This window comes from Pygocentrus nattereri, chromosome 12 (genome assembly GCF_015220715.1).
Source record: "Pygocentrus nattereri isolate fPygNat1 chromosome 12, fPygNat1.pri, whole genome shotgun sequence".
NCBI classification, from domain to species: Eukaryota; Metazoa; Chordata; class Actinopteri; order Characiformes; family Serrasalmidae; genus Pygocentrus; species Pygocentrus nattereri.
In genome coordinates, this window is record NC_051222.1 from 6,706,540 (window position 1) to 6,720,647 (window position 14,108).

The following is a 14,108-nucleotide window of genomic DNA, read 5'->3' on the forward strand; positions in this document are numbered from 1 at the left end:
TGTTCTCCTCCAAGTGTGCTGAGCTATCTAATCTGCACTTGCTTCAGTTCGAAATGATGCAGCGGCTCGCCTCTCAACTTGGTTGTGTTTTCTGTGGGACACTTAGCCAGTGGGTGGAACTGGCCATGACTGAACTGGGGAGAAAGTAAAGTTGGGGGAAAGTGCTGCCCTAGCCATAGGAAGCTTCTATAGCCAGGAGTCTGTGAGGGCTGAATATGCTGTCAATCATGCGGGAAGAATGGTTTTGTCGCCAGCTACTGCTGATTTAAAGTAATGTGAGCAAACTGCAAGCATTTACCATCTATCTTACCTGTTCAAAGAAAGTAAGTGCATCATGGTATATTTATAGCAGCAGGTAAAAACGTTCTTTATTTTCAGTTTTATTCCAAGCAGTTTAGGAGCATTTCTATTGGTCCAATCATCATGAAATTTTCACAAATAATTTAGAAAAATATGTGCTAAGATCAAGTGTAGTACCTGTTCTTATCAATTTAACATCTGATAAATCCTCTAAATGAGGACTACATATTAAACTGATTTTCAGAACAGGGAGATGGAAGAGGGGCTTGCTCCGTCCATGCCTCGCATCGACCTGGTATTGTAGTACCTCCGGGAACGGCGTACCACCTCTTTGGGGGCAGTCATGGGCTGAAGGTTAGGGAACCGGCCTTGTGACCAGAAGGTGGCCGGTTTGATCCCCCATAGCTGACAGACTGAGGTGTCCTTGTGCAAGACTAGTGTGTATGTGGAGTTTCGCTTCACGGATGTAAAGTTTCCCCGTCGTGGGACTAATAAGGGTCACTTAATATAAAAAATTAAAGATGCCTCTTTTTATCATCAGTGATGATAAACAGCACCAAACAGTTAATGCTATCCACCAAATATTCAACAGAATAGATGCCAGGCTTGGCTGTTTTCTAACAGAAGAAGCATGTTATCGCCGTGCAAGGAGTTTAGATTCTACATATTTTCTACATAATTTAATCTACATAATAGAAATGCTCTAAAATCGCCTGGAATTAAATTATCTTCCACTGAAAGGGAAGAGCATTTTTTGCCCTCTCCTGTAAAGTTACTATTTCGGAGCTACTCGTTTTTCTTTGAGCAGCTTTTCATCAATTAAATTCACACGTACTATGTGATATTGGACGCTTACATAGCAGGTTAGATAGCTAGCACTTCAGGGAGAATTGAGTTTAAAAACGGCTGGTTCATCTGATTAAAGTCAATATTACACTGAACTGTGGCACTACCACAAATAGTGAAGACACAAGGATAAGAACACAGTTGATAACCACAGTAATTATTACGTATATTTTATTATGCAACGTCGCACAGATAATGCGATTCAGTTGATATGGTCGAGGAAAAGGAAACATTTTTTTCAGTCATGGGTTGGAGGGTTAGTTTAATTTAGCTTAATGCTCTTGCTGGAAAATCAGACTGTCTCCTGATATTGACCAGCAGCTCTGAAGGGAATCTCACCTCATCCCTCCTTTGATGTAAATAAGTCCTTCATGCATTTTAGGCTTGGAGTGTCTGTTTCCCAGCAGTGCTCCTCCCTCCCTGCCTATTCTGCCTTTTCGGACACCTTTGGGTATCTACTCTGCTGCTGTCGAGGGAGGCCCAGATTACCATAAGAATGAATGTTGTGTGCATGTTTGTGTGTGTGCTGGGCGACAGCAGCATACAGAGACTCCCTGCCTGAATCTAGCCTTAAATACAGCACAGTGAGACACATAACCTGTAGACTGGCCCTCAGGCCGAGCCATAATCCGTCCTGCCCATGTCCGGACCCCCTGTCTTGGGAGGGGCGAGTGGAATTGGACCAGCTGGTTTGATGCCTCCTGGCAGTGTCTCGAGTCACCATCTGTCGAACTTTGCCAAAAGAATATCTACAGCTCCTTTCTGAGCACTGCAACTCAGTCACCTCACATATTTATAAATATTAGATATAAAATCTCTGATATAATAAATCTCTAATTTAGTTCAATATGTGCTGCATTAGTGGTGCAGGGGACTTGGTATGATAAAGTATACTATATAAAAATATAAAGAATGCTGTAGGTACTCAGTGGTGGAAGCAGCATCCTCAAGGACCATGCCCAAAAATGCTAAATATGATATCACATAAAAAAAAAAAGCGAGCATATTTCCTAATTAGCTAATCGCCATTAGCTGCCAACTAGCTTTCATCATTTAATACTGACATTAGCATTTTAGGGTAAATAATGCATGACCTATTCCTTTAATCTTTCAGAAAGCACCATGTCGAGTGGCTCGTCAACTGCCTTGATTCTTCATGCTCTGTTTTTTTTTCCCTCCTACAGGTGCTTCTCGCGGTCGGACCACTTGGCACTGCACATGAAAAGGCATATTTAAAGAGGAGGAGCTGGCTCGAAAGCAAGGGAGAGGAAGCGAAAATGGGAATTTGGAGAGAGAGGGAGAGAGAGAGAGAGAGAGAGTGCATAGGGGAAGAGGCACAGGTCTGTCTGCCTGTCACTCCAGCAGAAGACCCTGAAGGATGCATACAGAAGGCATGATTGAATATGCTGGATATACCCAAACACCCGCAGCAGGAGCGCGGGCTGGAATGGTTAGGCCAGATGACTTGGACCATCCTGTGTGAGTCACACTGATTTGCCTGGACCTTGTGGTCCAGGTTTGGAGAATTGACACGACCTTGACTAGCCCAATAAGAGCCAATTATACGGTGGAAGGAACATATACCACTTCAGCCATGCAGAGCAGCAGTAATGAAGTCCAGTTCCCTTCAGTTCGGACTCAATACCAAATTTTCTAGCAGCATTGACTACAAAACCTTGTATGCACTTTGTCATGAGTCAACATGGCTACAGCCTACTTCTGACACCAATGCATAACATGGGAACGTATCGTATCTATTGTATATTGCAATTAACACAAATGGGAACTTTGAACAATGATTCTGAAATGCCGTGTTCTGAAGGATGGTTCCATTCGTTGACTAACAGTACTATTTTCGTTCTGTCTTTTTGGGCCAACCGTTTGCTTCCTCAGTCCATTGTTGGGATCAAAAGTGTGAATTTAGAAAGCGAAAGGTGAGCAGATGGGATCTCCTGTATCATTATGTTGTGCACAGTGAACTGATTTGAAGCGGTGGAACAAAAGACATCTCCCCTTCTACAAATATGGACAACTCTCCCTCTCTCAAATGTCCCTCCCCGCCAACCAACAGCTGCGCAGCGACACTTTTGGACCTTTCCTACAAATGAAAAATGCGTTCTTTGCTTTCGTCCTGTTGATGTGCACAACGAAAGAACGGTTGCTATTTGCACAAGTGCAATGAAGAGTTAAGGATTCTGCACACAGACAGCATTTGAAATCGGCTTAATTCTTGGAATGAAAGCCTACTTTAATACTTGTGAAGGATAAAAAAAAAAAAAAAAAAAAGCAAATTTGTTCTTGCACACGTCTTGAGCGTCCCCCGGCGCTATTTACGCTCCCCAGCATTTTTTCCCCCCACACAGCTTGATATATTTCTTCAGGCTGTCCAGGACTAGCATGCAGTGATGAAAAAAAAGCAGCATTGTTTGTCAGTGAGCTTTGAAACGTCTTTTTAGTTGTGCATAGTGTACATCAAAACAACACTGCTAGAAAAAGTCAGAACGGCTGTGTTTTGTAAATATCGCAAGATCATTTTCTGATATCCTCGTAAATTCCACTGGGTTTTTTTATTGACGTTGAATGGTTATCGTCTGGGTTTTGTGTGACATTTATGATGAATGTAAGAGAGATATGAGCGTTTGCGATGGCTTCCGTGAACAGTGTGTTGGCAGGCCACCTTAAATGTTTTAGGCTGTCATGAGCCATCATTTAGGTCAGAATAGCTGGTCACTATTCATGTTTTGTGTATGGCATATCATTTCAAGCTTCGAGGCCATGACCACAGGTTCATTTTTAGCTTCTAATACCCATTTCATGTAGTGTGCGATTTGACAGCTAACAATCCAGAGATGACACCTGAGAGGGTTTCAGCACTTCTAAGGAAGTGTAGCTTGGGCCAGCGCCATAAACTTTGCATGGGTTCTGCATTCTCAATGATAGACCATCAACAAAAGAAGGAACTACTCTAGTCATCAAACATCGTCCATCATTTAGTATGTAAGTGCATGGATTAACCCATAGAAGCCAAGTTTTACTTTCATTTTGCTGTTGTTTTACTATTTAGATGCTAGTAAAGCAGTAAATCTACACAATACATCACATTTGCATTAGATTTACATTCTATATTGACGTTTGTTTTTCCAGTCCACAGATATTTTTTTTCATCCTACAAAACAAGACTATGGTGATGACAGTCAAAAAAATACGATCACAAAAAACAGAAATGATCAAAAATTCCAGCTTCTCTGCTTATTTCAATGAGCCACACATGAAAAATAATGAATATAAAATTCCATCATACCTTTGCTACCAGTGGGGATAACAGACTTTTAAGGATGAAAAAATGAAAGCAGTGAGCTTTAGTATTAATTTTTAGTATATGATTACTGACCTAGAGGCAGTAGATGAACCCAGAATTCAGAAGCAAACTGACAATAACAAACGGACCCCCATGCCAACTTCCTAAACAAAGAAGGCACCACACCAGTGTGTGATATTTAGGCCCAATCTCCTGCTGTCTGGTCATCTGTCAGGATCATGTACCATGCCCTTTTCACTCGCTTGCCTGACGTGAACTAATGCTGGAGCCATCTGACAGCAGGACCGTACTGGTAACAAGACAGGAGTTGGGCTCTCCTGGCAGTGAGCCGTCCTGGTCAGTCCTTCAATGAGGTGGAACGAAGCACCCCAGGGGGTGGAGGTGGTGGGGAGTGGCACGTTGAACTTCTGCTGACTGAGAAGGTCTTATCGCTACTGCGCGACACAGTCAATTTCACCCATGTAGCTGGGTGTCAGCTTACCTACAACCCTCCCCACTCACAACCATCCCCAGGCCACGTTAGCTTCAATAAAAAATGACAAAGCCTCGATGTCCTGCCAGTCCCCTACCTTTAGGAAACTACTGAAGACTACAACACATTCAGCTCCTCTGAGATATTACAGAGTGCAGCTACAAACATGAGGACTTTAATGGATTGTAATCAATATTTCAGATTTTTAACATTAACAGGGACATACAGTTCTAAATTACAAGCTCATGTTACATGGGTGTCAGTAGAAGGCATCTTCATAGTGCACATGTAAGGTTTCAAGGTTTATGTAAGCTTGGTTTCTTTTATCATGTACTGTAGAGCTTTGAAGCTTGGATAGAAAACCCAGCAGGCAGCAGAAAAGCCTAGAAACATCCTTCTAACTTATAGTGCAAGATTTCAGGGACGTTTTAAAGCAGCTCTAAAACATAACAGACCTCCACCCATTGTTCACCATCCACACGGTCGGTGTGCATTCACCACTCTCCATATCCTCTTCTGTAGAACCAGATTCAAAATGTCCATAAATGCTCTTCTATTATGTCTTGTGCTACATATGAAGCATCATCCTGTCTCACTCATATCATTTTACATTCACTCACAAGCTCTTCAAGAAAAACGATGGGTCTTGGTGCCATTTTTGCATAGATCCTCGTATGTATAGACGCACTCGCTACACCTCCAACACCTCTTGCTTCAGTTTCCAGAGCTTGGAATGTTCTTGGACCTGAACTCTGATTCATATCCACATAGCATCAACTTGGGCTGAACTCAAACACAAACAACTCTGGTTGGTTTCTCACCATCTATCCATTCATGTTTGCTGCTCAGTGTTGCACTGAAGGTTGTCAGCTGGAGGAGGTGACGCCGAAAGAGTTTGATCATGAAACCACACACGACGTTGCACTGAGGTTCATTTTCCTATTTACAAACTTCTCCCAAGTTCTTCCTGTAAATTCATGTCTTTTTGCAGTGATATGCTCTCTCTCCCACTTTCTCGCCCACCTCAGTCTCTCTTTGTCTCTCTCTCTCTCTCTTTATTCCTTTAAGTTGTGCTTTCTTTGCTGTAAAAAGCATTTCCAAATCTTATTTGTATTATACGATGTTAGTATGACAATGTTCTTTATTAAGGAAAAGAGAAAAAGAAGAGTTTATTTTTGTTACTGGTTTGTTTCGTAATTCTTTTTTAAATTGGTATTGTAATATATCTATGCAAGAACTGTTGAGTGAAGCGATTTTATTTAAGAATGTCATCATGTGTAATAAATGGTAGAATCTTATGAGAGTCGCCTCGTGTTCTTTTATTCGTTTGGAAAGTTCTGCCTGGCTGAGCATTCCGATTTTTAATCTTTCTGAAATAAGGAGTAGTATTAGTTCAGTAATTGTACAGCGCAGCTCACTGTGGGGGGGATGTTTCACAAACTGATTTGTGGCAAAGGTGTCATCTTATGACAGTTAAATTTCCTGAGCTCTTTAGTATGATCCACTCTACCACTAGGGTTTCTTTGTGGAGATAAATATTACTATACATCTGTTAGCAATGGGCATGGTGATGGGAATAGTATGGTTGGTATAGTGTAGTGGATAACACCGCCGTCTACCATGCTGTAGACTGGGGTTCCCTTCTCTGCCCGGGTAACCACCCTTCGCTATACCAGTATGGGTCCTTGGGCAAGACTCCTAACACTACTGCTGCCAACCTGTGTAAAAATTAATCAAACTGTAAGTAACTCTGGATGAGAATTTCTACCAAATGGATGTGGCTAAAGTCTTCTTCATAAAAAATGTTCATCATTTCCATTATGTAATATAGCATAATAACTGGAAAAAAAACCTTGGAGTACATTTCATTTTGATATTCTACCCAAGTATATATACATAGATTAACTGAGCACTTCATCATGTACAGCTCTCCTTACCATATAGGTGCCCTTTGTAGTTCTACAATTACAGACTGTAGTCCATCTGTTTCTCTGTTACTTTGTTATTTGGGTAACACTGACTGGTGTGTGTGAGTGTGTGTTGTGCTGGTGCGAGTGGATCAGACACAGCAGTGCTGCTGGAGGTTTAAACACTGTGTCCACTCACTGTCCATTCTATTAGACACTCCTACCTTGTCGGTCCACCTTGTAGATGTAAAGTCAGAGACGACAGCTCATCTGCTGCTGCACAGTTTGTGTTGGTCATCCTCTAGTCCTTCAATAGTGGTCACAGGACGCTGCCCACAGGACGCCGTTGGCTGGATATTTTTGGTTGGTGGTCTATTCTCAGTCCAGCAGGGACACTGAGGTGTTTAAAAACTCCAGCAGCACTGCTGTGTCTGATCCACTCAGACCAGCACAACATACATTAACACACCACCTGAGAATGATCCACCATCCGAATAGTACCTGCTCTGTGAGGGTCCATGGGGGTCCTGACCACTGAAGAACAGGGTAAAAGGGGGCTAACAATGGACTACAGTGTTACTGCAGTGCTGAGCTGAGAATATATATATATATAATGGAAAATATATCGCTAAAGTTAAGGGCATCAAAATCTCCCATAAAACTTCCCATAAAAGTTCTATTATTGAGTATTCAGATGTCAGTACAATGTCCTAATTCATTTATTCTCAAAACATCTTGTGATTACTGGAATAACCTGTTCATAAATATTCATTTTTGTTATGAATACTTCTTTTAATACTTCCACGTGTTACGAAGTCCCTCTTTAAGTTGTGTATAAATTGTTACCAGTAGTTCTGTAATGGAAACTCGGCAGCAGAACTAGCACTGTTTCAATGTGCAATCAGATAGAGAAAAGTGGAGCGCTGTAGTTGATACACTGAGTAAGCTGATGGCTGCCTTGTAGCAATTTGGAGCTTAATTACAAGCTGATGATCTTCATGCAATTCTCTCTCTCTCTCTCTCTCTCTCTCTCTCTCTCTCTCTCTCTCTTGATAGCCAAGTAGGTGACTACCCTGCCAAGCCCTTTGCTCGAGACAAACAGACAAAAGGCTAATTCAATAACTAATGGATAATTAAGGTGCAATTACGTGCAAGAAAATGGTCTTCCACACTATATTAATCCTGCAAATGCCTCCTGTATGGGGTCTTCCCCAAAGGTTGCTCATCTATAACTAATGTACATAATTGAAACGGGCACCCTCATCTTGCCACTCGTTGCCTTCTATCAGCCGGGCTTATTGTCTTTCAGTTTGCAATTATATGGACGTGATGCATTGTGTCTGCGTCACTTTAGGTGTGAATGAATCCTTTCAAATGTTACAGCTGTGCATTTCTGAAACTACAATTGCCTCAAACAGGAGCGCCAATTATCCAGAAAGAAAGTACTTGAATGGAGGGATGTAGGGTCATTTCCTACTGACCGGGAACAAGGAGCTGGCTGAGGAATCAATCACATCTTCAGAAAAGGTGGCATATGCTTCAAAGCTTGAAATGTGCTCCTAGCAAAGATGTTGACCTTTAACTTTGGACAAAGGTCTTCGAATTTATTGGCTACGTCACTGTGGTGAAAAATAACAGTAACTAGAAGTTGTTTCACAGAGTTCAGAGTCCCCCCCATGTCTCACGAGAGCAAGTCTCGCTCAGAAATGCCTCACCGTAGGAGGGGAATTTGCATTAGGATTTCCAATTCGTGTTAACCTTCACAGGGTGACATGGTTTGAGGCCTATGATTTCTAGCTGTCTAGCTGTTTTCCAGGCAAAAATCACCAGTCATGGAGGCACATTGAATATGGGATTCGTTTCTGAGGATTCTTTGCTTTCCACTGCGAGTGGGAGTTCATCCGAAAAAGAGGCATTCTCAGTTTCCTGGAATCGAGAGTCAGCTTCAACGATTTGAACTCCATTCCACATAGTAATGTTTAAGTTTGGTTAAAGTTTCGGTTGCAAATAAGACATGTGTTAGCTACAAAACTGGCGCATAAGACTAAGACTAAATATGTGTTTTTTGGCCATATGCATGGTAAACTGCAGCATGTTCTGTTCTTCCTCGTGCATATACATTTGAGGGAGGGCGGCACAAACTATAGGTAGATTTTAGAAAAAAATGGGTGGAGATTACATATTTGTAGGGTTTTTGCTACACTATGCCCCATAAATATTAGTCTTATTAATTGCTCAGTCTCATAATTGTATATATCAGTCTCAGATATATAAACAAATCATAAAATGTGGCGCTCACGGGTGGTCTGCCCAGCTGACCCTTTGATCTAGCCCAAGCTACAGCAAAGACAGTGGCTGAGCGCAGCACAGTGAGAATGAACTTAGCCTTATCACAACGCTGGTGGTGGGGTAAAGCTAAGACATCGTGGACATTTGTTAGGACAGGAGAGAGTGCATGGAAAGATCTAAAGCTATGAGTTTAGATGATCTAAACAAAACATGCTAAAACCAAAAGCATGAATACATGTAAAATAACATGAACATCACAGACTTTGAGTGTTCTTTAACTACGCTAGGCCTAGATGTTAAGAGTTTGGTCCAAATATCCAGTTTGCCGTCTTCGTTGAATTACTGTGTGGAATGTGGAGAGGCTTTCGGGTTTTGTTCCTCGAAGGCTGAAAGTTGTCACCATCCAGGTTGCTGGGAATACATCGAGTCCTCTGCATGTTGATCCAAGAAAAGAGTCTTATCTGCATTTTAAATGAAGGACTTAATTGCTTCACAAGAGCACTGACCGCCTTTCACAAGCTTGACAAGTGTTCTTGAGTGGTGATCAGCCACTCAGGCTACAGTTACTTGAATTAACTCAAAACACCTGAATTAATGTATTAAATGTATTAAGATAGCACCCCTGTAGGATGTTGTTCACGTCACTACTTCTTCAACCTTGAACTTACATTTTCTGTTTTGTCTCGAACTTGTTAACAGTTCCATAGTTTCACTGTACCTTTTGAACAAGTGAGCATTAAGTGGGCACAGTTTGCATGATGAGCTGCAGTAAGTTTAAGCGCATATTGGGGTCTTATGGCACGTTTTGAGGGTCATGCTGCATCACTTCTATACAGTGGCAGAATTTCATGCTTATGGGGTAGATATGGCCGTATATGCTACTAGAATCTCGTACAAAAAGTAGTCTCTGGTATAAAAACATTATCTCAGAAACTCTGTTGTGTTTTCTAGGACATGTATCAGCTTCTGGTCACGTATGATTTACAAGTAATTTCTTGTGAATTATACAGTGTCAGGTAAATTGCTGTGTCAATTCTACCAGCATTTCAACTGTAATTTCTATCCATGTTCACTTATTTAAGTAATGTTAAATGTAAAAATGCATGTGTGAAATGGACTTATGTCTTGGTTTCTTGAGTCAAGAATTGATAAAATTGTCTGGAATTGACTCTCGTTTCACAGGTCATTTGAAATCTGAATTCCAGATTACTTGTGAAAATTGGAATCACAATTGTAGCTGACTTCTGAACTTCAGAATGTGTGAAATGGACTTATGTCTTGTTTTCTGGAGTCCAGAATTGATAAAATTGTCTGGAATTGACTCTCGTTTCACAGGTCATTTGAAATCTGAATTCCAGATTACTTGTGAAAATTGGAATCATGATTATAGTTGACTTCAGAATTTCTAAAACCAAATGGTCCTACTTTCAAAAGAGCTGCATTTGCAGACACGGATGATGACAGACTTTTTACCAAGTAGCACCACTCTCTCTCTCTCTCTCTCTCTCTCTCTCTCTCACCCCTCCTCTCTCTCTCTCTCTCTCTCTCTCTCTCTCTGTCTCTCTCTCTCACCCCTCCTCTCTCTCTCTCTCTCTCTCTCTCTCTCTCTCTCTCTCTCTGTCTCTCTCTCTCTCTCTCTCTCTCTCTCTCTCTCTCTCTCTCTCTCTCTCTCTCTGTCTGTCTCTCTCTCTCTCTCTCTCTCTCTCTCTCTCTCTCTCTCAGTCTCATTGCTGCTTTCTAATGGGGTCTGACAGACCATATCAAGTCTGTTTAAACCCAAATTCATCAAGACAATGGACTTGGGTTCTTCTCTATGCTAATTGAATTAGTCCTTTATTTGAGGGGTCCTATGTGACTTGAATATTACATATTCTTCCATTTGCTTTCCTATTCACTGAGCTCTCAGATCATTAAGGTGAACAAAAGCAAAAGGTTTGCCTTTCTGACACACAGTGCTGTTCTGGTGTTCTACGTCCCAATTAAAAACATCTTCTAAATCTTTACTCTTGCAGGAGAACAGATCTGATTCATCTTAATGAGACATGCATATGTAATCCTTTCAACATGTTCACGTATGCCTGTGCTAAAGTAACACATTTCATTATTGTAACAATATTACAATAAGATACTAGAACGTAAAAGTAAAAATGCAGAGAGAAAGTCTCTCAAATTTCTCTCTAAAAATTTTGTCTGCATTCATTTCCCCATATATTTTTTTGTTTTTATTATAAAGGTTCTCTTTCCTATACCAAAGAACAATCACCTGTCTACTGTTGGTTGAGTGATGGGTTTTGAAGGGTAGACCCTGAAATTTAAACATAAACCCAAATACAGCCTAATAACATTCTCTGCCCAGGTCCAAACTGACCCTACCTGCAACCCGGAGAATCAGAACGTGACTGGAACCCAAGAAAATTCTGCCCTGCTCTCACTCTAGCCATTCAAAAATGACTATCACCTGACTATATCCCCTGACTGTTGTCTGACAAAATTCAGTCTAAATGTTACTGTCAGAGAACACAATTCTGTCTAAACCCAAATGTGGCTCAACAAAATTTTGTTGGTATTTCAAAAAATGTCACTTTACAGTGCTGTGAAAAAGTATTTGCCCCCCTAAACGGTTTCTTGTCCTCCTACAGAGCACAGGTTTTAAACGAGCCTTTCAACAATTGGTGGAAAAATAGTTTTGTATTACTCATATCACTGGTGTGAAATAGTTATTGCCTCCTAACCTTAATGCCTGGTTGTGCCACCTTTAGCAGCAGCAACAACAGTGCTAAGAAGGAGCTTTGGCCCACTCTTCTTGGTAGAATTGTTGCCCAAACATGACTTTTACCCAAAAAAATTCTGTCTGAGAGTGAGTACTAGAACAACATTCTATCTGGATCCAAAGGTAGTCCGAAAAATTCGAATTAAAGCCAACTGCATCTGTAGCCTACCAAAATTTTGTCTGAACTTTACTGTAGCCCAACAAAACTGTGTCTAAATGTGCCTGACTAAAATCTGTCTGAACCTGAAGGCAGCCTAGCAAAACCCTGTCAGAAGCCATCTGTAACCCAATAAAAGTATACGCGAATCCAACTGTAGTCTGACACAATTCTGTCTGAACTTGATTGTATCCCAACAATATGTGATCCTACCCTCATTGTAGCCCATTGAAAAAATGGTCTACACCCAAATTCATGCCCTGACTGTACTGAACCTGATGGTAGCCCAATAAAATTCTGCCTATAGCTGACAATAGCCTGACAATATTTTGTCTGAACCCAAAATTAGGTTGGTGAAATTCTATCATAACCTGAAAATAGACTTACCCACATGTTATAATTTTCATCTTTATTCTTTAGGGTAAGAAAGGAAAGGTTACAATTGTTGGAACTGGCAACAACTGTTGCTCTCACTGGAGACTTGATGTCATTGACTAACCATAATTACCTTGGGGTAGCGGCGCACTGTATTGATGAGAAGTGAAAAACGCATTTACATGCTCTGAAAGTAGTGAAAACCGGAGAGAAGCTCTACACCGAAGCATGCAGCAAGCATTTCATGGATGCAGCAAACGAATAGTGTCAGGAACATGACTGCATGATGAGAGAAGTTGGAAATAACATAATAAATACTGTCTGATGACGCCTATTTTGCCCACTCTCACAGCTATAACAAAGTACACTGCTTTTAAATTGAAATGTTTTCTTTAGTGTAAAATTAGAGCAAAAAAGTGAAGAAAATAATTACAAACAAACAGTATATCATTCAATGGGGGGGGGGGGGGTTGGGGGGGGGGAAGGATTTCATTTAAGTGAAAACAGTCTCATTGCAGTCTCATCTTTTTTAATATGCATATTTTATTTTGAAGTCAATTGTTTTAATCATAATTTTATCACATGCATAAATCAGTCATGTATTTTGAGTTTATCAATTTAATCATATGGTGTTTGTGTTTAGTATGAATATAACGCAGATAAATGATCTTACTTTGTGCAGAAGCAACACAGACAGTAAATTTAAGTGTTTTTAAGTGCTGTTATGGTATGTGCTGTAATCTATGTACAGTTAGATGGCTGCTTTAAAATCTGTGTGAGGCTGCCATCTGCAGGCTAAAGCTGACATTGCAAAATTTCCGTTTGACACTGTAACGCTGCAACACTGTAGAAAGGATGAGAAATATAAGTACTTTTTCCCTGGAGTGATGGAGCAAATCCAGTACCTGTGGGGTGAGCTGGATTTGCATTTGTGATGCACGGCTAAAAATACAACCTGACTACCTGACCTCTCTAACACCATTGTGGCTAAATGCAATCAAACTCTCATAGCAATAAGTTAAGTCATACTTTTTAAATCCCACCTCTGCATTTAACCCATCCATGAAGTGAAACACCACACACACACAGTAGGGGGCAGTGAGCACACATGCCCAGCCTATCCACAGCACCCAGGGAGCAGTTGGGGGTTAGGTGTCTTGCTCAAGGACACCTCAGTCATGGACTGTCAGTGTTGGGGATTGAACCTGCAAACTTCCAGCCACAGGGCTGGTTCCGTATCCTCCAGCCCACGACCGGCCCCAACGTTCCAACAGCTAGTGTAGAGCCATCTGAAGAGAGGACAGGAATGTTGGATGAGCCGATCTATACGTTTTAGACATATAGTGTAGCTCTGTTATGGCCACTCACCAATACCACCAGTTCTTCTCAACTTACTCTATTATAATGATCTGCATTGATAGAAATGGAAAATGGAATTGAATGTTTTGGGTTGAAGTTTAGATAGAAATGAAATCTACTGTAATATTGCAATAATGTGCTTCTGTCTTTATTTTCAGTTTGTATTTGATAAATTTCATTATTTGCAGCCCTTGGTTTAAATGTAAAACCTAAAACTAAATGAGGAAACATTTTAGTATTCTTAAAATGCATAGTGATCTTCAGCTACAACGCATAATTGCATCTGATATACTATTAATTCATCCATCCATCCA

The 14,108-nt window shown here is 40.8% G+C and overlaps 1 protein-coding gene and 1 non-coding gene across 2 annotated transcripts in view; both read left to right on the forward strand.

The window, feature by feature from the left end:
• Nucleotides 1-3,553, forward strand: part of LOC108441679 (Krueppel-like factor 7) — a 50,055-nt gene extending 46,502 nt beyond the window's left edge. The window contains exon 4 of the mRNA XM_017721332.2: nt 2,331-3,553. Coding sequence (XP_017576821.1) covers nt 2,331-2,382 — 52 coding nt within the window. The 3' untranslated portion in view covers nt 2,383-3,553. The remainder of the gene's footprint in view (nt 1-2,330) is intronic.
• LOC119264885 lies at nt 439-629 on the forward strand. The gene has a single exon (XR_005131276.1). It is a non-coding gene; the product is annotated as a U2 spliceosomal RNA (small nuclear RNA).
• Nucleotides 3,554-14,108: the final 10,555 nt, after the last annotated feature.